The sequence below is a fragment of the Spermophilus citellus genome (assembly GCF_964194105.1).
Source record: "Spermophilus citellus genome assembly, chromosome: 7".
Classification (NCBI taxonomy): Eukaryota; Metazoa; Chordata; class Mammalia; order Rodentia; family Sciuridae; genus Spermophilus; species Spermophilus citellus.
In genome coordinates, this window is record NC_138188.1 from 113,285,442 (window position 1) to 113,307,647 (window position 22,206).

General features: G+C 34.4%; 1 protein-coding gene across 4 annotated transcripts in view; it reads left to right on the plus strand.

The window, feature by feature from the left end:
• Positions 1 to 20,973, plus strand: part of ATP13A3 (ATPase 13A3) — a 78,119-nt gene extending 57,146 nt beyond the window's left edge. For 3 of the 4 annotated variants that reach the window (XM_081300935.1, XM_081300936.1, XM_081300938.1), the window contains 6 exons: positions 391 to 568; positions 2,313 to 2,500; positions 6,666 to 6,754; positions 9,056 to 9,136; positions 10,563 to 10,652; positions 17,565 to 20,973. In XM_081300935.1, the coding sequence (XP_081157061.1) occupies positions 391 to 568; positions 2,313 to 2,500; positions 6,666 to 6,754; positions 9,056 to 9,136; positions 10,563 to 10,652; positions 17,565 to 17,762 (824 nt within the window). In that variant the 3' untranslated portion in view covers positions 17,763 to 20,973. The remainder of the gene's footprint in view (positions 1 to 390; positions 569 to 2,312; positions 2,501 to 6,665; positions 6,755 to 9,055; positions 9,137 to 10,562; positions 10,653 to 17,564) is intronic. The other variant, XM_081300937.1, reaches the window with a different exon arrangement.
• The last annotated feature ends 1,233 nt before the right edge of the window (positions 20,974 to 22,206 follow it).

A 22,206-nucleotide genomic window follows, 5' to 3' on the forward strand; every position in this document is an offset into this window, starting at 1 on the left:
TTTTTGCAAAACCTAGATTGTTTACTTTGAGAGATTATTTAAATATGTATAATATCTGGCTTGGTGTTTGGAAATTTTTCTTATTAAAGAAATTTAGACCAAAACAAATTTAAAGGTTTCCAAATGAAAACATGCATGGTGATATATGCCTGCAATCCCAGTGACTCTGGAGGCTGAGGCAGGAGGATCACAAGTTCAAGGCCATCCTCTGCAGCTTTTGGAGACCCTATCTCAAACTGAAGAATAAAAAAGGGCTGGGGATGTAGCCCAGTGGTAAAGCACTTCTGGTTCAATTACCAGTACCAAAATAAAAATTTCCAGATGTTTTTTATTGTATCTTTTATTGTGACTAATTGAGATACAAACCTCTTCTCTTTCTTTTCAATATAGTGAGTTTAAATTCTGCCTGGAAGGAACTTGTGGCACAAAGACCACCTTCAGGCCTTATATCTGGGGCCCTACTCTTCTCTGTTTTATCTCAGATAATCATCTGCATTGGATTTCAATCTCTGGGGTTTTTTTGGGTTAAGCAGCAGCCTTGGTATGAAGTATGGCATCCATATTCAGAGTAAGTTGGTTACTTCCTGTTACTTCTTTGTAATATGTGCAATATGTGTGCATATAAAAATGAGTCCAGAAATGTATATAAAAGTTTTCTTGTGGCTTGATTCAAACATGTAATTTGGCCTATATTTGCCTTCTTGTCACAGTAACTCCTATCTGTAGCGATGTGTCTTAGTCTCCTTTTTGTTGCTAATAACACAGTACCACAGACTAAGTTGTAAAGAAAAGATATTTTTGAGTATGGTTTTGATCCAGGTTTGAGGAGCTATATCTGGTGATGGGTCCTTGCTAGTAGTATCCCTAGGCAGTGTGGGACATCACATGATAAAATACAAAGAGCTCAAGAGAGACATAGCCAAACTGACTTTTCTAACAGGCCACTCTCAATAGCCCATTGATTCATTAATCACATAGTGGATTAATCTATTCATAGGGTCCTAATCACTTCTTGAAGTTCCTAATATCTCATAATGGGGATTAAATTTCAGCATGAGCTTTGAGGGGACAAGCCATATTCAAACCATAACAGTATATTCAGGCAAAATCCTGAGATCTTAGATAAAAATGTTGCTTAATTTGCTACTTAGCTTTTGAGTTTCTTATCTGTACAGTGAAAAAGTTGAAATTGATCTCTAGTGTTTCTTCTAAAACCAGAATGTTTGTGCTTCTAACTTTTATAAACTTGGTTTAGGAAGTAGCATTTTAGAAAATTCTTAAAAAATGATATTAGGTATTTCTATTTATTTTTTGGAGTACTCTACATTTCACAAATTATGAAAACATTTTTTTTCATTACACATGATTAACTATCAGTTTAAATATTTGGATGTAAATATTTTAGTTTTCTTGAATAAGGGAGATTGTCATTAAAAAAATCAGAAAAAATTTTTTATATGTCCATACTAACACCACTGTTGAATCATCTTGAGACTCTCTCCAGAATTAATTTGTAAACTTGATTACCACTTACTTGTTACCACTTGTTACCACTTACCTGTGTACATTTAGGTAATGTTTTAATCATGGATCGAGACTTCTGATAGTTATTTCGTGCATGCCTGATAGTGCTGCCCACCTGGAAATAGAATTGAGAGTGAGCTATCACTAGAGAATATTGAAGGCCCCCAGTTTTTGTTAGCCACTTATAAAGTCTTCTTAGTTCAGTCCTCACAGTAACTTGTAGAACAGGTAGTAACCACAGGTGAGGCTGTTGACTCCCAGATTGCTAAATAATGGCAGAACCAACTGGGCACCGTGGCGCGCACCTATAATCCCAGTGGCTCTAGATGTGGAAGCAGGAAGATCAAGAGTTGAAAGTCAGCCTCAGCAAAAAGTGAGGTGCTAAGCAACTCAGACTGTGTCTCTAAATAATTTAAATACAAAATAGGGCTGGGGAACGTGACTTTGTGGTTGGGTACCCCTGAGTTCAATCCCTGGTACCTCACCCCCACAAAAAAAGGGCAGAACTAAAGTCGAGTCCTTGTTGTTTATTGAACATTTTTTCAAATTTGATATCAAATTTTTAACTCATTGTAATGTCTGGCTACTGAGAAAACCCTCATTAAATTCCTCATTATTGTCCTACCTGTTGTATCTTACATATATATAGTTACACCTTTTGCTGTAAACAGAACCTTATTTCTATTTGTTATGGTAATAATTCGAGGCATCTAGGGTAAAATTTATTTCTTTGTGGGAAATGGGTGTTGTGTTTACTAACACAGATTTTTTTTGTGTGTGTGTTCTAGTGCTTGTAATACAACAAGAAACCCACATTGGAATTCTTCACACATGTATAATGAAACTGAACCTGATTCACACAATATACAAAATTATGAAAATACCACGGTGTTTTTTATCTCCAGTTTTCAGTACCTCATAGTAGCAATTGCCTTTTCAAAAGGAAAACCTTTCAGGCAACCTTGCTACAAGAATTGTAAGTTTGACTTTTATTGTGATTTCCACCCTGCGCCTCTACTTTAAAAATACTGGTGAAGAGTTTTTATTGTCTTCCCCAAAGTTAAAATAGATCACAGATGGAAAGAACTTAATGATTTAGGGGCTGGGGATGTGGCTCAAGCGGTAGCGCGCTCGCCTGGCATGCGTGCGGCCTGGGTTCGATCCTCAGCACCACATACAAACAAAGATGTTGTGTTTGCCGAAAACTAAATAAATAATTAAATTAAAAAAAAAAAAAAGAACTTAATGATTTAAATGCTTACTGTCTTGTTTTACTTTCATGAGAGTTGCCACCCTAAATTTAAAATTAAATCCACCAATATTAAATATTTCTGGTATTCATGTTCTGTTACCTTTTGCTCTTTTATTTCGGCAACCCATTACAGAGGGAGTTAGGATTGCAAGGAGGATCAGATGTCCTCAAGGGAGACAGTGGGTGTTATACTTCCTTCTGGGTGGTCTGCGAAGCACCAACTAACTTTTTATTTTCTCTGACACTGGTATGGCCAGTGTTCACCTAGAATTCTTCATTTTTGTCACCTTTACATGCTGCTGCAGAAGGGGTCATTACAATGAAGGTTTGTGCCTGTTTGGACTTATCTGCCTGTGGCAATAGCCCATACAATTTTAAATGATCAAAGTTAGTATTAATGGACAAAATCACTAATTATGTAATTGAAGTCTTTAAAAATTGAGAACATTATTAATGTATGGAACAACATTTAGACTTTTGCAGTATGTTGGAGTGAATAGTATGCTTTATTTATTTATTTTTTGCTATAGTTGTGGAGAGACATCAGTGTTCTGCTTAGCAAAATGCCAGCTCATAGATTTTCGCATGTCATGGGAATAATAACTATCGGAATCTCTTCAGTTAGAGTTGACAAAGCATTTTCACATATATTATTTATTTATTTATTTTTTACTTCCACCCTGTGTGGTTTGTAGGGCAAGTTTATTTTGGAAGGGTAGGATTGAAATTTGTTTTTATGGGTGACTTTTCTTTTTGGAACTGATGTTTCTTATTTAACATATTATTATATTATTGTATTTGTTATGTATATTAGTAGTAACTATGTTACTGAGAACCATATAAAAGCCATATCAAAGAAAGACATCACTATTTCTAACAGGACTTTATAACTAAAGATAATTTGTTATTATAAGATGATCTTAATATCAAAGCTGATATACATATCTTATTTTTAGTTCAATATTTTTAAATTTCAAGGAAATATTAAGCATGTTCAAAGGCAGCTGTAAAAATCTACAAAACAACAATGCCTTTTTTCCCTTTAATATGAAGAAAACTGATACTCAGACTACTTTGTAAGTAAGGTGGCCCTATCAGGAATATTAATTGTAGGAATCTAAATAAATGTACCCTATCCATACATCTGTTATTGGGAAAAGAGCTAGAGGTGAATATTAGTCATTTTTCCTCTCCCTCTCCCCATCTCCCCCGCCCCACTCCTGTGGCACTCCCCACCCTTTACAATACAACCCAGGGCCTTGGGTACTCAACCACTGAGCTGCAGAGCCATACCTGCGGTCCCAAGTTGCCTATTTTTAAAATGTGTCTTTTATGTGACTTGGAAAAGTTCAAAGGAGTTTTGTACTCCTGTATAATTTCAAATTGCATAGATAATACTTTATTATTGACCACTGGACTAATTTTGAAGAGTATTAAAATTTCAATTTTAGGTAATATAATCACAAAACCATTGTCCTTACTATAGGAAGCTGTACACTTCTGACAATGAATAAGGATAACTACATCCTAGTATAAAAAATGGTGTCTGGAAGATACAAATGGAACTGTACAGTGTACTGTATATTTTTGTTAATTTTCACCTCTAGCCTGTTTGTCATTGAAGTGCATTGTTATTGGAGTTCATTGTAACAATTCTTTGCTAGGATATGTTGGTTCTTGTTCTTTTTATATCTAGCTATTATAATACATTACATTTATTTTGAAATTTTTTCTAAAAAATTAATCTCCATCTTAGATGTTTAAGGCATTCTTTCCTAAGCTCTTAATCCTTTTCTGTTTCAGTTTCATTTTAGATAAAATTTAATTTCAGCCTGTAGTTGAAATTTGTTTTCAATTTTAGCTTATGCAGTTACATTTTCTAGTATGTTTGCCTATGCTTTTATTGCAACAGTTAAAGTTACATACACTTAATTCTACTCCAAGGAGGTGTAATTTCTGAGGACTCAGCTAGTTTCTTGCTTGGTCTTTATAGTTTACTGCTTGTCGAATTCAGTCCCTTTCACTGTTGTAAAGATGTTTTTACTAAAATGCTAATTTCTCTCCTGTTCAGGGCTTATGTATCGTTTTCCTGTTCATTTGACAATGTCTTAATTGGTGGGAACAGTTCAAATACCTTATATGCTCTACAGAATAAGGTGGTTTTTCAAAGACAAGTAACTGAGTAAAAGAAGAGAGGATAGCAATAAAAAGACTTGATGTCTGGTTATAGGTGAGAAGGGCCAAGTTATTGTTTGAAGAAAGAATGGGAAAGAATAAAAGGTAGAAAGGTATATATCAGGGTTCAATATTATATGTTTATTTATATAAAACTGCCAACAGTCTGCCTCTCCTATTATTTATTTTCCCCTTCATATAGAAGGCTTGGCAGATTTTTAGGAGTAGAATCAAGGACTGGTTCTGGGAATAGAGAGGAATTTTTGAGAAGCACTCTTTAGGTAGACGTAAAGAATTTCTAAGGCTGAGTAATTTTCTCTTTCCAATTAACACTCATGTGTCAGGAGTCAGATGAGAGATCTAGTTTTTCTATTGTTTTCAAAATGCAGTAAATTTGAAAAATATTTGGTATGGGTCATTCTTTATTTGAAACTCTCTCCATGTTTTTCTGGCATTTGTTTTCTTATCTTTCAGTTCTTTTCTCATTTTATCCTTTTTTGTTTACTTCCAACCCGCACTTTCAAAATACTTTCATCGACCATACAAGCTTCAATGACTAACTTACATATTACTTTAGTTTCTGCATTTTTGAAATGGAACGTGACATGTCCTGATTGCAATTTCATAAAGAATTGGCCTGTCGATTTAAACTGACCTCAACAAAGTTTTTATTCACAGATTACTCCTACATTTAAAAATAGCATTGAGAGCCTTCATTTACTGTCACTAAGAAGGACACTAACTTCTTTAACCCTATCTGAAGGCTTTGTGATAAGGTCTTGGTAATATGTGGCCTTAGTTAAAATTTGACATTGAAGTTGACTTCAAATAGCAACTTGTAAATAAAATGCAGATCAAAGAAAAAGGAGGGAAAATGTTTGGGGTTGCAAATACAATTGGGACATTTCTGAGCCTTTCATGGCTATACACGGGGATGTATATGTGCATATATATATATATACACACACACAAACATGTATCCACATGCTGAACAAAATGACCGTGCATATGTGTATGTTTTATTTTTGAGTTAAGAAATGAACATCAAGTATTACTGGAGGTCTTTGCCATTCCTAGCTTCCATAGTAAAGCCATAAGGTTAGCCTTCATTTAAAAAACAGTAGATCAACTCATTCTCACCTTTTTGGCTAACACCTTCTGAAGGAATTTTTCATGAGTAAGTTAATGAAAATGGGGTTCACTTGCCAGAGATATACACAGATTCAACTTAGAATGCCTTTATTTAGGATTGTGGCATACCTAATACTGAAAATGTCATTCATCATTTTTAAAATCAGTAGTTGTCATTGAATACTAGTTTTAAATGATAATCTTGTTTTGTCATACATTGACTGGTCTCTTATTTGTAAATTATGTTTTTTTTTAATATTGTTGTTTAGCTATCTCTCTGGGAGACATAAATGTCAGTAATCTGAATTTTATTCTTAAAGTATTGATTATTTTCTGAAATATCATTAAAGTTTAAGTTAATGGCTTTAAAATATGTATATCTCATCACATACATGAATTTATTGGGGACCTAGAACAATCTCTCCTGTTGTAGGAAATAACAGCAGCTCATGCTTTATATATTTCATCAGCTAAAGGAGAAGTATTCAAATGAATTTAGAAATGACAGTATACCACTGTTGGATCCCTTTTTATTTAAATGAACTTCCTAATTTGTTTTACTTTCTTTTACTTTCTTTTCCAGATCTTTTTGTTGTATCTGTGATTATTTTGTATGTTTTCATATTATTCATCATGTTGCATCCAGTTGCCTCTATTGACCAGGTTCTTCAGGTAAGGTTTAAGCACATCATTTATGACTAGTCTCATGGTTGATAGTAATTGAAAGTGACACTGAAATATTACATGAGATATAAATGACTAAATGAAACTTCTGGATGTTTGATGGAAGGGTTTAAGATCTGTCCCCCTTCTTTGCTTTTTTTATGTTACTAAAAAAGAGACAAAACTGCGTCCATTTCATTTTCCCAAGATCTCTTCTTTTCCTTTTTTCTAAAATAGAGTAACCTAAAGACACTGTGAAACAAAGACAGAACATAACTGAAATAACAGCTTTTATTGACTATACATGTTCAGTCTGTTTCTGGTTCCATTCCCTTTGTCAAGCAAGTGTTCCTTGAACTTTAAAGACTTTTAAAAAAGCCTTGATCCCAATATTTCCTTACTTTTTCATCCTTGATACTATTTCTTGAGTGATCTACATGTGTTCTCTCTTGTTTGCTTGCTGGTCATTTAGTTCTTTCTTTTAATTAAAATTATGAATGATGACATGAAAGTATATCTTTATAGAAAAGAAAATACACATATATTTAAGATGTAAAGCATCATAAAAAGTTAGTAATAAATTAAAACCATCATTCAGCCTAAAAATAGGTAACATCACCAATCAAAGGTGTTTGTGTATCTTTCTTCAAATACTGTGAGGGAACCTGTATTCTACTTTTTTCTCCTTATTCTGTTTTTTTTTTTTTTAATTTTGTATTTACTATATATGTATGAGGTCATAAAAAAACAACCTTACTTGCTTTCAACTTTATGAAAATATTTTGCTCATTGTATTTTTGTGACTTTTCATCATAAATACTGTTTCTAAGATTGTCCCTATTTATAAGTTTATTTTATTTTCACTATATAGTATTCCATTGTAGGATACTGTAATTGACTTTTCCATTCTTTATAGGCAAATAGTTGGGTTGTTTAGTCTTTTCTTATATTAACAGTACTGCTATGTCTCTTATTGTGTTAGGGTAAGTAATAATGTACCAAAGGGCTGGTACAAGCAACAAGGGAATGGTACAGTACTGTAGAGAATTCAAGACAGTAATAAAACCCACCAAAAGTCCATCTGCTTTTAAATCTTACCATGTACTGTTGATTCCAAACAGTGTCAGTGATATATACTTTTTCTACTGCTACGTATCCTATTCCTACACTATCACTAGAGAAAAAGAGTTTCTCTGGTGAATTCTGGTATAATTTTGAGTTCCTACTCTTCCACCTTCTAACGTATGCCAAGTTGCTTTCCAAAATGATTGGATCAATTTATACTTCCATGCTGTATGAAATACTGTTGTTCATACCATTGCCAACTAATCTGTCTTCCACCCCTGCCAGTCTACAGAATTTTCCCTTACCAAGGTTATTAACAGCCTTCTTACTGATGAAGTCCAATGGACTTGTGTCCTTAACATTTTCCCTCCACTGTCACTGACCTCCCCAGCAGTGTTGACTTATGTACCCATGTCATTATTCTTGAGCCATTTGCCCCTTGGATTTTGTGATACTGTGTTCCCTTCAAGCCCTTTCATGCCTCTGTGACTCCTTTTTCTGAGTTTCCATTTTGGTTCTACTCCCTCCATTTATTCCTTAAACATTAATGGTCTTCACCTATGTGATCTTATGCTTCTTTTCACTCTAAATTCTCTCAATCTCACTTATAGTCATAGCTTTACCCACAGTTGCCATCCATATGTTATAGACTCCCTGTTGGTTTTTTTTTTTTTTTTTTTTTTTTTTTTTGAGATTAGACCCAGGTGTGCTCTGCCACTGAGTCACATCTTCCAGGCCTTTTTACTTTTCATCTGAGGCAGTTTTTTTATTTTGAGGCAGGGTCTTGCTAAGTTGCCTGAGATTCCCCTGCCTCAGCTTCCTGAATTTTAAAGTGAGAACTTTATTGTATTTCTTAACTCATAAAAGAACGCTACAGATCAATTTTTCTTTACAGTAACGTGAGATTTGACCATTATTTCAATATTAGATTAGTGTCGGCCTCAATGTTAGAAGACAGGTTTTTATTTTTAAACATAATGACTTGTTAGAAATTTGTCATTTGGGCTTTCTAGTCTAAGTGAATAGGATTTGATGCCAAGTTCATCCACTTGGTATTATTTTTAACTTTGAATTACTTAAAATATTATCATCTGAAAAGATACAATAAAAACTTTGTGCCATTGTTGAAGGTTAAGTGTATAATGTGTTTGTAGGTGTTTGGTACATAATAGAAATTCAGTAAATGCAGAAATTATGATATAATGTCAATTAGATAAAACAACTTTAAAATTTTTTGTCTTACAGATAGTGTGTGTACCATATCAGTGGCGTATAACTATGCTCATCATTGTTCTTGTCAATGCCCTTGTGTCTATCATGGTGGAGGTAAGCACTTCAGATAGTCAAATGGCAATCTTGTTGTTTTGCGTTCTTGGGTGATAAGAGTACTGGTAACATTATAGAAGCCCACAGTCGTGAGTTTCATTTTAGGCAAATTAGTTTAGCCTTCTTTTTTTTCCCCTGACTTTTTCCTTGAAAAATATGATAATAATAATATTAAGAGGTTTGACTTAGCTGCACTCTTGCAGATAGTGCATGAGAAACTATAAAAAGTGAGGTAGCAAAACTGAATGTTGAGTAGAAAGGAGAAAAGTTTGGTGGCCAGGCAGCCCTTGAACTGTCCAGTGGCCATGGAATCAGAGTGGGCATAAAGTATTTTGTGTTTTATGATGTAAAGTAGAATGCCTAATTTAAGGATTTAAGTCGGTGGGGAGGTTCTTTGGGAAACGTAGTGACTATTATGCTGAGTTTATTGAAAGTATAAAATAATGACCATTGTGGACTTAACTAATTTTGCCATTGGTTACTGGCACTTCCTCCTTGATATTTACTTTTAAGCGACCTCTAGAAGTCTTAAGTACTCTCTGATTCATTGTATATATTTTATTTCTTATTATGATTGCCTTTAGGTCAGCATTTCTAAAAGGAATTAGCAAGTTCTCACTTGCTGCTTCTTAATCAACTTTGCTCTGCCCTCAGAACTATGATCAGAATTCACTCCTACCATAGCAATATAAGAAACAGAAGAGGGAAATAAAGTTGTGATCTTTAAGTTTAAGGAATAGGCTTTTGAACGAAAATTAAGATAATTTGTGGGGAAATGTGTGTTTTAGAGATCATAGTTCTAGGCTTAGAAATTATGCTCACTTTCAGTCATTACACCAAAAGATGAGTTGATATGGAATTTGAGATGTGATTTGTAGAATAGATATTCTGGTAAATCTTTTTAGCTTGCCTGGTGGAATGCATTTTTCCACTGAGGATGCCAGAAAGCACATTTAAGAGAGAGTATCTAAAAATGTACCTTTGTCTGTAGTATATAATTTCATTTTTTCACTCATTTATTATTATTAATATCTAATATATTATTTGTGTTGGATGCTAGTGAAATCATACTTGTGTATAGGTATAGACAATAATAGAAGATATTCAGTAAAATGCATTGTTAAGAAAAAGGCTTCAAATTAAGAAGCATTGTTTTAATATGGATAAGCACTGAGGAGTTACATAAAAGCCACTCTTTGTGGAGAATTTGTAAGTTCCATTTTATTAAGAATTTTATGGTTTGTATATGTTACAGAAGTCCTGTTATTCTTTATCCTTTTGTAGTATTAACTAAAGTTTGCTATATGAAAACCAAATCATGTTTTTACTAATGATGCAACATTGTGTGAATGTTTTTTTAAATGTGTATGTTAAAAAAGAATGACTTAGTCATTTTTAATTCTTAACTCACTGGAATATCTCTCAGAGCTTCTTCCTTGACATGGTCCTTTGGAAAGTTGTGTTCAATCGAGACAGACAAGGAGAATATCGCTTCACCACCACACAGCCACCACAGGTTGGAAATCAGCAGTTACTATCAATTCTTCACGTATATCTTGGCTCTTCCAGTGTATACTCTGTGTTCTCAAGGGTATTCTGTGTGTATTGCTTCAGTCTTTTCCCCTTGCCTGGCATTTCATTTTATTTCTCTCTCCTCTCTCATTTTACTTATATAGAATAATGGGTTACATTGTGGCATTTTTCATACATGCAAATAACACTTGGGTCATATTCCCATCATCCCAATTCAACATTTTAGGAAAAACATGATTCTTTTCTTTCTGCGTCTGGCTTGTTTCACTTAACATTAAGATCTCCAGTTGCATCCATTTTCCTGCAAATGTTGTGATTCCATTTTTCTCTGTGGCTGAATGATACTCTGTTGCATGCGTGTGCATGTATGTATATATATATGTACATATATACATATACACATACATATATGAAATATGTAATCAGTGGAATATTATACATATGTGTCACGTGTGCACACACACATGTATGTATCACATTTTCTTTGTCCATTCATTTGTCATTGATAGGCACCTACGACATTTTTATTACTTGGATATTGTAAATTGTTGGACATTTCAGAAAACTAATGGCAAACATTTATTATAGGCTTTTCAGGGCTTTAGAGATATCTTTAGTCTCTTCCATTCCAATCCTAATATTCTGTGTGTAAAGGTCTTGTCCTCAGAGATGAGAGTTAATTTTTCCATTTTTGTCTATACTTTAGGATTATATTAATACCATTTGAAGCTAAAAGAGATTCATGTAAACAAAAGTTTTTTTGCGGGGGCAGGTACCAGGGATTGAACTCAGGGGTACTCGCCCACTGAGCCACACCCCGAGCCCTATTTTTATATTTTATTTAGAGACAGGGTCTCACTGGGTTGCTTAGTGCCTCACTTTTGCTGAGGCTGGCTTTGAACTTGCAAGCCTCCTACTCAGCCTCCAAAACCGCTGGGATTATAGGTGCGTGCCACCATATCTGGCTACAAAGGTTTGAAATAGTAATGGTTTCTACTTGGATCAGAGTCCAAAGGCCAAATTTTTAAGGGATTATTTCTGATATCTTATTAATGCCTTAATTTTGGCTGGCTTTTTGGCTTTCCCCAACATATGTGTAAGCCATGGTTAGGGCTTTTGAGGTCAGTGAAATGGTTTGTTATTTGAAAGGTATCACAAGCTTTGTGGCAACAAGTAAAGAGAACCAGATAAATAAAACCTATTTTCTAGTGTCAGAACGTTAAAAGTATAGTTCTTGATAGAAAACACAGATTAGACTTACTTTTCAAACTGCCATCATTGAATGAAAGCTTTGTGAGCCAACCTTTCGAGTATAGAGAACTTGAAAGTATAAAATGTCACCCCTGTTATCTTGGGTAGTGTACTTTACAAATGTGAGTTGTATCTTCGCTCATCCTTGAGCCACAGGCAAGTTTGCAGAGCTCATGAGAACTCCCTTGCAGGGTTCAGGGGTCTCCCGGACAAGAATTTTAGTCTTCCAGTTCTAACTTTGGTTACTCACTTGTTTTTAACCGCCTTTTACTTAGGTGGCAACTTAACTTACTTAAGCTGTATTTTGGCAATTAAGCAAGCCTGATACCCAGGTAGAGTACTACAGCATTGCTGTATAAGAGGTCCTATAGAATGCCATTTTCATTTTCTAGTGCTATATGATGAAGAGTGATGGTTCTTAAGTGATGGCATAAGTCTGTAGTTAGCTTCAAAGCAGCATAATACCCATTTGTCCCTAGTAGTAGATGTGTCCAGAGCTGTACTAGGGGCTCAAGTATAGGGGCTAAATCTCTGTGCCTGTATGTTTTCATTTTGTATTATTTCAGAGATTTAAGTTTGGCTCATATCACCAGTTCCAATGTGAAATATTTGTTGTGGCAAAACTTGGATCTAGGGAAACATTTTAGTTGTTTTCAGCTTCTCCAAAGAGATCTTTGACCATTAATGTAAACAAGAGATGCATGTTCTAAAGAAGAGTTGTACTTGAAGTAAGACCCCCTATAAAATATTTGAATTGGAAATCCCTCCTTGCCTTTATTTATTTATTTGTTTATTCCTGCACACCAGGGATTGAACTAGGGGCATTTAACAACACTGAACCACATCCCTAAGCTTTTATTTATTTTATTTATTTTGAGACAGGATCTTGCTAAACTACTGAGGCTGGTTTTAAACTTGTGATCCTCCTGAGTCACAGGGATTATAGGCATGTATCACCAGTACTCAACTGCCCTCCTTTTTTTTTTTTTAAGAGTTTGTGTCTTATGTGAACCCTCTAAAATGCTTAGGGTACTCAAAAGTAAACAAGATTTGGCCTTTCAGTTCTGTGGTCATGATTAAGAAATTACTTTTTAAATTGGTTTTAGAAAAGAGAATTCTTATAATATCTTAGCACAGAATGATATACTTTCATGTTTGGACAGTTCTGTGGGTAATGTGGTTTCACTGTTTATATTTGTGGTCCAGCAGGAGCTAATTAGTTAATCATATTAGTTTATGGTTCTCAGTCAGGGGCGTTTGTCCCCCCTGGGGAACATTTAGCAGTGTTTGGGGACATTTTGGGTTGTTCACAGTTGAGGGAGGGTGGGAGGTTGCTACTGGCATATCAAGCCAGGATGCTGCTTAATAAATAGCATAGTTCCCAAGACAACCCTATCTAAGATGTCAGTAGAGCTGAGATTGAAAAACCATGCCATAAGGTGAAAAGCGAAGTCAAGATGAGCATGACTAGCCACCCAAAAGACTTCTGTGAGGCTGCAATTCTTCTTATATAGTTGGGGGACCAGTGAGGTGGGTTGAAAGTTTGCAAAGTCAGAAACCACAAACTAGGCTTCAGGCCTCAGGTAGTTGAACTGGGAAGTAAAGAAACTCACCTGGAAATCTCTAGTAACTGAGTTTGAAATACCTGGTGATCTGCAAGGCTCCATATATAACACCTCCAAGATCCTCCCAGATTTATATCTAACTACATTTCATACATAAAGAAACTACAGTCAGCTTGCCAGGGTTATGCATCAACGAATGGTAGAGGTTGAAACCAGGATTTCTGATTTTAAGAGGAGTGTTTTTTTCAACATTTTGCCAAGCTGCTTCTAATACACCAGTTACAGAGCCATAGAGGTGCAGACTAATCTAAGAATCAAATGACAAAATAGAGACAAACAATAGCTACTATTATTAAGTATACCTTCTCTGTGGTATAATACCGTACCTTTATGGTGAACCATTTTGTAAACACTAATTGTTATAGCAATCTTTTTTTTTTTTATTGGTTGTTCAAAACATTACAAAGCTCATGACATATCATCTTCCATACATTTGATTCAAGTAGGTTATGAACTCCCATTTTTTACCCCAAATACAAGTTAAAGAGAGGAGAATATCTTTAGGATAGTGCCTGTCTTCCACTTTTCCCAGGTGAATAAACCGTGTCAGAACTGGAATTCAAATTCAGATTAATCTTGACCCAGGACCATCACATTTCTTTCCACAAAGCCCCCATCTATTCTTTAAAGACCAGATAAACTTAGAGGTGTTACTGGAGGCTTCCACCTTGCTCACTGATTACTCATGCAGCTAGCCTCATTTAGTTATAGGAAGTAAGATTTTTACATAGTAATTTGTTTCCTGTAGTGGTTTTTACTGATGCTCACTTGACTCTATTGAATCAAATTGAAAACTAAGTTAAGTCATTTGCAAATTATTAAATCTAACACTATTATGTAGCTACATATTTTTCCTATAATGTTATTTAGCAGTTCCAGATATTCATACTTAACTTTCTTCCAGAAAAAGATTCTTTCTGTATCAGTGATTTTCAAGTAAGGATATTAATCAGAAATGCCTTAAGGTTTTACTCCTGTGCAGTCTGTTCACTTTAGAAGCATTTGTGCCTATGTCTGGCTAATAAAACTGAGGCTACTTAAAAGTAGATACAGAATTTGTCATCTTGTCATGTAATTTGATCCCACTGAGGCTAAGGACAAGTGCCTGACTTCTTTTTTTTTTTTTTTTGGTGAAAAATCCAAGTGCTAACTGTAGTCTTTAAGCCACTTAGGATATTATTTGAACTTATTTAGATAGGATGCTAATTCTGATTGTCTGTTTTATATTGAAAATTGGTATAGAAGAAGATTTTTATGAAAACCACAGTACCATGAGACCATTTTCCCCCCTTCAAGCATGGCTTTATATTTTATGTGCTACTCATAAAAACATTTCCTAAAAGACTGGCGAGAGTAAACTTGAGTTCTAGAATGAACAGCTTAGGATGGTCTAAGAAGCAAGAGAATTGTAGCTACAAATCTGTGGAAAGTTCTTTATGGTTTCTCTGCCAAACCCTCTTTTTTCTGTGAGGGGATAAATTTGGTCACTTAACATTCCTTTCAGAAATAACAAAGATACCGCTGGGATAGCTACTGTGTTCTCCTGCTTCCGGGATTTGGGTTTTGGATATTTTAGAGAGACCTAAGTGTTGATTCTGAGCTTTTGCAGTACTGTGCCTCATTGCCTTTATGTTGTACAGCACTTGCCTTCCTCCTTAACACCAGCCTCTCTCCCCTGATTGATTTCATATTCCAGCATGCCTGCAGCACCTTTTATTTTCTCTTCCAGTGTTTGAGGATGTATGTGGTCTGTTCGTGTTTGTAGACTAACAAACCTATGCTTGTATATATTGTGTTTTTTGTGTATGATATTTGGGGGACAATAAGGGTACAGAAATAATGTTTCTAATTATGGTGGTGGTGGGGAATCCTTAGTGTTCCTTGACTTGATCTTTAAAAAAAAAAGAAAGAGAAAAGAAAAAAAATACAAATGTACATTGTGTTTTGGTAGTACTGGGGATTGAACCAGGGCCTTGTGCATGCTAGGCAAGCACTCTACCAGCTGAGCCCCTGGACATTATTTTTAATAAGGATTAAAAAAAAACTTTAATGTAAAAAGAATACTATCCAGTTGTGACTGTTTGCAATTAAATTAGTTTTAATTTTATTGCTTGCCTTACTTTCCACAGATAGGAACAATGAACTTAGTGTGTTTGTCGGTATATATTAAATTAGATTACTTTTTGCTTTGGCTTTCTTTAACTCAGCCATCTGTGCATTGCCCTTCAACAACTCATCTGGATAGACAAAATCTTTTTTTTTTTCTTTTTAAGTCAGCAGTCAGTATGAGCCTTCTTCAGTGATCCTTTAACAGTCCTACTTGCTATAAAATAAAAAATGACAGCTTTCACATTGATTTAGGAACAGTGATCTTTTCTGCATTTGGATTGAAGAGTTTAAACACTTCAGGAAAGAGTAAAATCAAGTAATGAAACATATCTTTCAGATTAAACACCAAGTTTGTTGTTTATGTTCCTTCACTGGAAAGGAGCTGTCACCTGTTACTTGGATCACCTGAAGAATCCTACACATAGTAACTTCTGTATCCTAATGCTGTATATTTTTCTTTGGATTTTTTTTTGGGGGGGGGAATGGTAGCATAATGACTTTGTATTACGATGATAATTAAGAGACTACTAGATGAATATTCCTAAATATTTTTCCCCAGGAATATTAGATAGCTTACCTGTGACCACAGGTAGTCATGCAGCTTAGGGTACTTTGTTGACAAATTAAGCTAGAAGACCTTTAAAGTGAGAGCACTGAGTTTTTGTTTATCTTGCTCCCTGGAGAAGAGGGAAAGAGTTGTAGTTCCTGGTAGTCAACTCAATAATATGAGAAGACCTCTCAAGTGAATGTATGAAACATTTTTAAGAGCTTACAATTAAGAGTATTTTTTTTCTGCTCTCCCTGGCCAATTTATAAATGTGTTCCACATCTACATTATAGAAGATTTGCCTTTCTTCGTCGTAAGGTTTTGGATATTCACATTAGAATATGTGTCTCAGTTATGCTGTGCTTCTTTTTTGTGTGTGTAGGATTACTTGAATTGGAGATTAGAGCCTAATATATATTGGCTGGGTTATAAGTTGATTGGCAAAGATTGTTTATCTAAGGTCATATTCATTAATAACACCAGGATTGATCTGAAGGATTTTATAATACTAAAACAAGTACTTGCTTTATACCTTTCCATGTATCTCTTCAAGTTGAAACCTTTAAAATGAGAATATTTTTGTATTAGTGAGAAATGTAGTTTTAAAAGATGGTGACTGATGTTAAACATGTCCTCCAAGTCCTAATTTTGACCTAACAATATTTCCTTTGTGCTTCATGTTTTGAAAACTGATATTAACAATAACAGTGATTTCCTACTGCTTTCTTCCCACAATGATGAGATGGCTAAGTTGTTGAGAGTATTGGTACCAAAAGATAGTTTGGGATAGCATGCAAGGATTTCCCAATTAAGTGTTAAAAACATTTTCTTTTTCTGAATAGTTTGAAGTTGTTCTTAATATATTAGAAATTTTGGGCTGGGGATGTGGCTCAAGCGGTAGCGCGCTCGCCTGGCATGCGTGCGGCCCGGGTTCGATCTTCAGCACCACATACCAACAAAGATGTTGTGTCCGCCGAGAACTAAAAAATAAATATTAAAAAACATTCTCTCTCTCTCACTCTCTCTTTAAAAAAAAAAAAAAAAAAGAAATTTTGTTACAGAATCCAAATCTCCAAGTTATTTTAAAAATTGGATCAGTATGTAGAAGAATAATACATGAAACTTAATAAGGTGAAGTAAATGACATTGATAACCAGAAAATTTACTCTTTAAAAACATCTGTTCCTAAATAATTGAAAGCTGAGTTTTTTTTAACATGAACTTTTAAAATTTGTTTATTGTTCCCAGAAGTCATGTCCTCTTATGTTTGTGTGCCAGTGTATGCTTTAACGAGCCTGTTCAAAACAAGAAGCCCTTAATCAACTAGGGTGTTCTTTTTTTCCCCCTTCCCTTGTTTTCCTAGGAGTCAGTGGATCGGTGGGGAAAATGCTGCTTGTCCTGGGCCCAGGGATGTAGAAAGAAGATGCCAAAGGCAAAGTACATGTATCTGGCACAGGAGCTGTTGGTTGATCCAGAATGGCCACCAAAACCTCAGACGACAACAGAAGCTAAAGCTTTAGTGAAGGAGAATGGATCATGTCAGATTATCACCATAACATAGCAGTGACTTAGTCTCAGTGGTATGCTAATAGCAGTATTGAAAGAATGGTTTTAGGATTTTCTGGTCCTGTATGTTAGTGTGGCACTCTTTCAATTTATGTCCCTTCTGATAAGTATCTGATTCAAGAGCCTTATTTAAAACAAAACAAAACAAACAAAAAAGGGTATTGGCCTCATTGTTGAAATTAACTGTCAGTCCATCTATATCTTTCTTTATTCAGTAACCAAATATATACACTTCCAGAATTTTGGTTGTTACCCTTAGTCATACTCTTTATATTAGGTACAAGAGAAATTTGGTAGATATTTAGACATTAGCTTTTGGAACTAGTTTGCCTCTTTATTTTCACAACCCTCTTATTAGAAAAAGTTTATGTTTATATACAGGCCCTAAGTTTGTGATCATTAAAAATAAAATGGGTGTTAATTAGCCTCCAGTGAAAACAGGTTGAAAGCCTGTTTTCATTTTATTCCAATATTTCTCCCAAAGAATTCTGTGTAAACCTACACCAGTTCTCTTTGATAGTTTAGAATTAGTAGTGGGTTTTTATGGTGTTGCTTATAGAACAACTCAGGTACTTCCTCTGTATGGTGTTATATTTTCTGTATCAACTGCCTGGGTTTTATTTTTCTAATCGGCAAGGTGCTTCACTGCCTTCTTAAGATGTCCCTCAAAGCTGTTAAGTGGATGTTGTTTTCTGTCTGGTGTCAGTGGTCTAATTGGTTTGCTTCATTAAATGTTGTGAAACCTTTTTTACTAGAAAAAGATGATTTCTTTTGGAAGTAAATGTAGATCTGTCTAACATCTCAACATACATTTTTCCCCCCCTTCAGGATTTGTATTATTTTTTTTTTTATTTTCTCCAATTTTTTAATTATCTAAAGACATAGGATAATAATGAATTTTGGTTTTTTTTGTGTTTGAATTTTACCTTGAAAGATTTTTTTTTTAAGATTAGGTGTATCTCTTATCAGTAATAAGGCTTAAAAAATAATGAGTATTGGATTTGAGAGACTGCTATTTTTTTTTCAAAGTGATGTAAACTTGGTGAGAGCTTGTTATATGCCATTAGGTGGCGCCAGAGGTCAAAGCATACCTACTTTGCTGTAAATAAACATACCTGGTGTAGCAATTTCTGGGAGGAAAAAAAAAATAAGGAAATAAAGAATAGACATTCATTGAGCCGTAAGAAATGTAGGAAATTACTTTTCACCTTTCTGTTTTGCTTGATTAATGTTTAAATTTTTCAGGAATTTAAAGTAAACTTTAAAATGGATCTATAGGTAGGATTCAGCAGTTTGGCAATGCCCACAGTTATGACAGACACAGGAAACTGTAAAACACACCCTACTCTATTAAAACAATATAATATTCTATGTGCTTTCTTAACTAGACACATACTTGTGCTTTCCATTGATCATTTTTTAGCTGATCATTGTTTTCCCAGTACATTTTTACCAATTTACCAGATGTTACCTGGAACTGTAGAACCAAATGGTTCTCATTCTTTATGCTGCAAAGACCTGAATGGTGTTTGGTAACTGTAGAAAAATGCAAGTTACACTCAGGATCACTGTTATTGCTGTTGCCACTGATGATTCTTACAAAAAATATAATCGAAGTTTTCCATCAAAATGTATAATAAGATATTAATACACATTAGATGATAAGAACAATTGTTCCATGAATGATTCTATGAAGCTATGCATCTTAGACCTCTTGAGCTGTGAATTAGCACTGTTTTCTATAGTTACTTAAATCTCTTGATTGTTTTATAATTTCCATATTCATTTTAAATATACTCAAGCGTTATTCTTTGGTGATTTCTAGAATTGTAAATTTTATTCTTTGGTTTAAATACTGAAGCATATAAACAAAGTAATTGCTAAGTAGCAGATTAAAAATCCAGTTATCAGATTGTATTTAACATCTCTAAGAGCATGATCATAAAAAACTATTTGACCACGCACACCCCTTTTAACATTTAGAGTTAGTAAGGGTTTTATATCTCATCTGTTCATACTGTTTTCCAGGGAATAAGGTTTTAGATAGGTGGAAAAGCATTTGTAGGAAGTTAGAGTGAACATAAACAGGGTAGGTTATTCAAGTTCAGAATGTATTTGCAGAATGTCTGAATCCAGGTGTGGGTCCTCCTCGATGCCATAGGTAGACTGAGCCCTCTCTGTAGGTCACCGTTACATAGTAATTTTGGTTCTGAATTTTACATTAAATTATTTGAGTGTATACAGAACTAAATTTAAAAATCTGTACATAATATTATTTTGATGTATTAAGATTGATAAATATTGCTGATTTAAATTTTATTTATGCACACAAAGGACAGAAATGTCCAGGAAAGTAATTGTTAAATAATGATATGTAACTTTTTAACTTTTTAAATAAATAACAAGATTTTTAATGTGTGTCTCCCTCAGGGTTGTTGAAATTTTTTTTCTTTCTCCCTCAAATATAAATAGTGGTAACTATGTTTTCTATCTTCTAGCACCAACTGCTGTAAAGCAATGCTGCAAATAATGCTTGAATAAAAGTGGCTAAGCCAACAACACAATAAATACTTTTTATAGTAGTTTTATAATTCTTAAATTCGAAAGCTTTCCAAATTGCACTTGCATTTAAACACAACTGTTGCAGCTTTTACTCATTTATTTTGTTTCCCATGTTGATGAAAGTACTGCACAGTTTCAAAGGCATGGCAAATAATATATCAGTGTTCATGTAGTTTGTCCCCAAAGTGCAGCTATAGATAACAACATCCAGTGAAGAGCAAAATGCAGGCTTTAGAAAACATTCTAATAATTCATGCATGTAATTTTGACATATCTGAAATAGGTTTTTGTATATTTATGGTGGGAGGTGGTTGGGAACTTTCAGCAAAGTGGGATGTTAATTTTTGTACAGTCTATGGGCATTTACACATTTTTAATGTATTAAGATTTGGTAATTATGTGCACATGAAATTAATAAAATAGTTACTTCCTGTTATGATTTGTGAATTCCCTAAGACCTTGGTTTTTTTAAAAATAACTTTATATCGGAAATGATACTGCATCTTTATATTTTTAAAATTGTATTGCTGCTCAAGAATGGTACCCTGTTGTCAAAAAGACATACATTCATAATTGTACATTCAGCATTGTAAATAACCTTATGAAATCCTTTTTGATTGAAGCTATTCAAAATAAAAATTTAAATGAATACTATTTTCATAATTCTTTTTGTGTCACGATACATTTGTTTACATTGGAGCTCTCTCTGGATTAATTTTTGTGGTTAATATTTCCCTATTTGAAAATTTTGGGTTTTCTTAAAACAGTAAGTACAATATTCCACATGTCACATCAGGCCTATGCCCATCCTGGAGAAGCTCATCTGTCAGATGCAATGTAGAGTCAAATGTTAAGTGTCAGGGGGTCTGAGGGAAGTAGTGAAATATAAGACTGAAGGACCCATAGTCCATTGGTAGTTAGAAAGATCAAGCCAAGCTAGCCATGTAAGACATGGTAAACCTGTAGTGGCATCCATTGGGTGCAGAAAGAACACTCAGGGAAAGACAAGAGAAACTGGAGCTAAATAATGATTGCAGAAATAACGGAGAAGGTAGTGGCTTTCCTCTGTGGTTTATTATCAATTCAAGCACTGACCTTCACTTTATTTTTGTGTTAAATTCTTTAAAATCAGTGATATAAGCACAGGGTTTTAAAAAATTAATGTTGCAGGGTGCATGCCTGTAATCCTAGCGGCTCTGAAGGTGGAGCAGGAGGATCAGGAGTTCAAAGCCAGCCTCAGCAAAAAGCAAAGCGCTAAGCAACTCAGACCCTGTTTCTAAATAAAATACAAAATAGGGCTGGGAATGTGGGTCAATGGTCAAGTGCTCTTGAGTGCAATCCCTGGTACAAAATAATATTATTATCATTATTATTATTATTATTCAACCTTTTAGATATATACAAAGAAGTCTACTTGTTTCCTGGACATATCTTTGTTGTATCATTACAGGAAAAAAAGTATATGTATTATGTTCTTAAAAATTATATAAATAGGATTCCATGTAAACATGTTTTGTCATTCAGTAAATCTTAGAAAGATAAGTCCACACTTAACACCTCAACTTTTTAAGTTTGCAAGGCTTCCCATTGCATGCATATTCCATAATTTCAACAACTATGTCATTTTAGGGTTTTTTTTTTTAACCTGCAATAAATGTTTTTGTGCACCCACCTTTTGTGGGGCGTGGTGCCAGGGATTGAACTCAGGGACACTCAACCACTGAGCCACTTACCTAGCATGAGTGAGGCTCTGGGTTCCAACCCTAGTACTACAAAAAATAAAATTTAAAACAAAAGAAGAATGCAACTGTGGGGGAAGAAGGGATTTCCATATTTAGGTTAGCAAGCAGCTAGACAAAAAATCGAATCAATCCTGG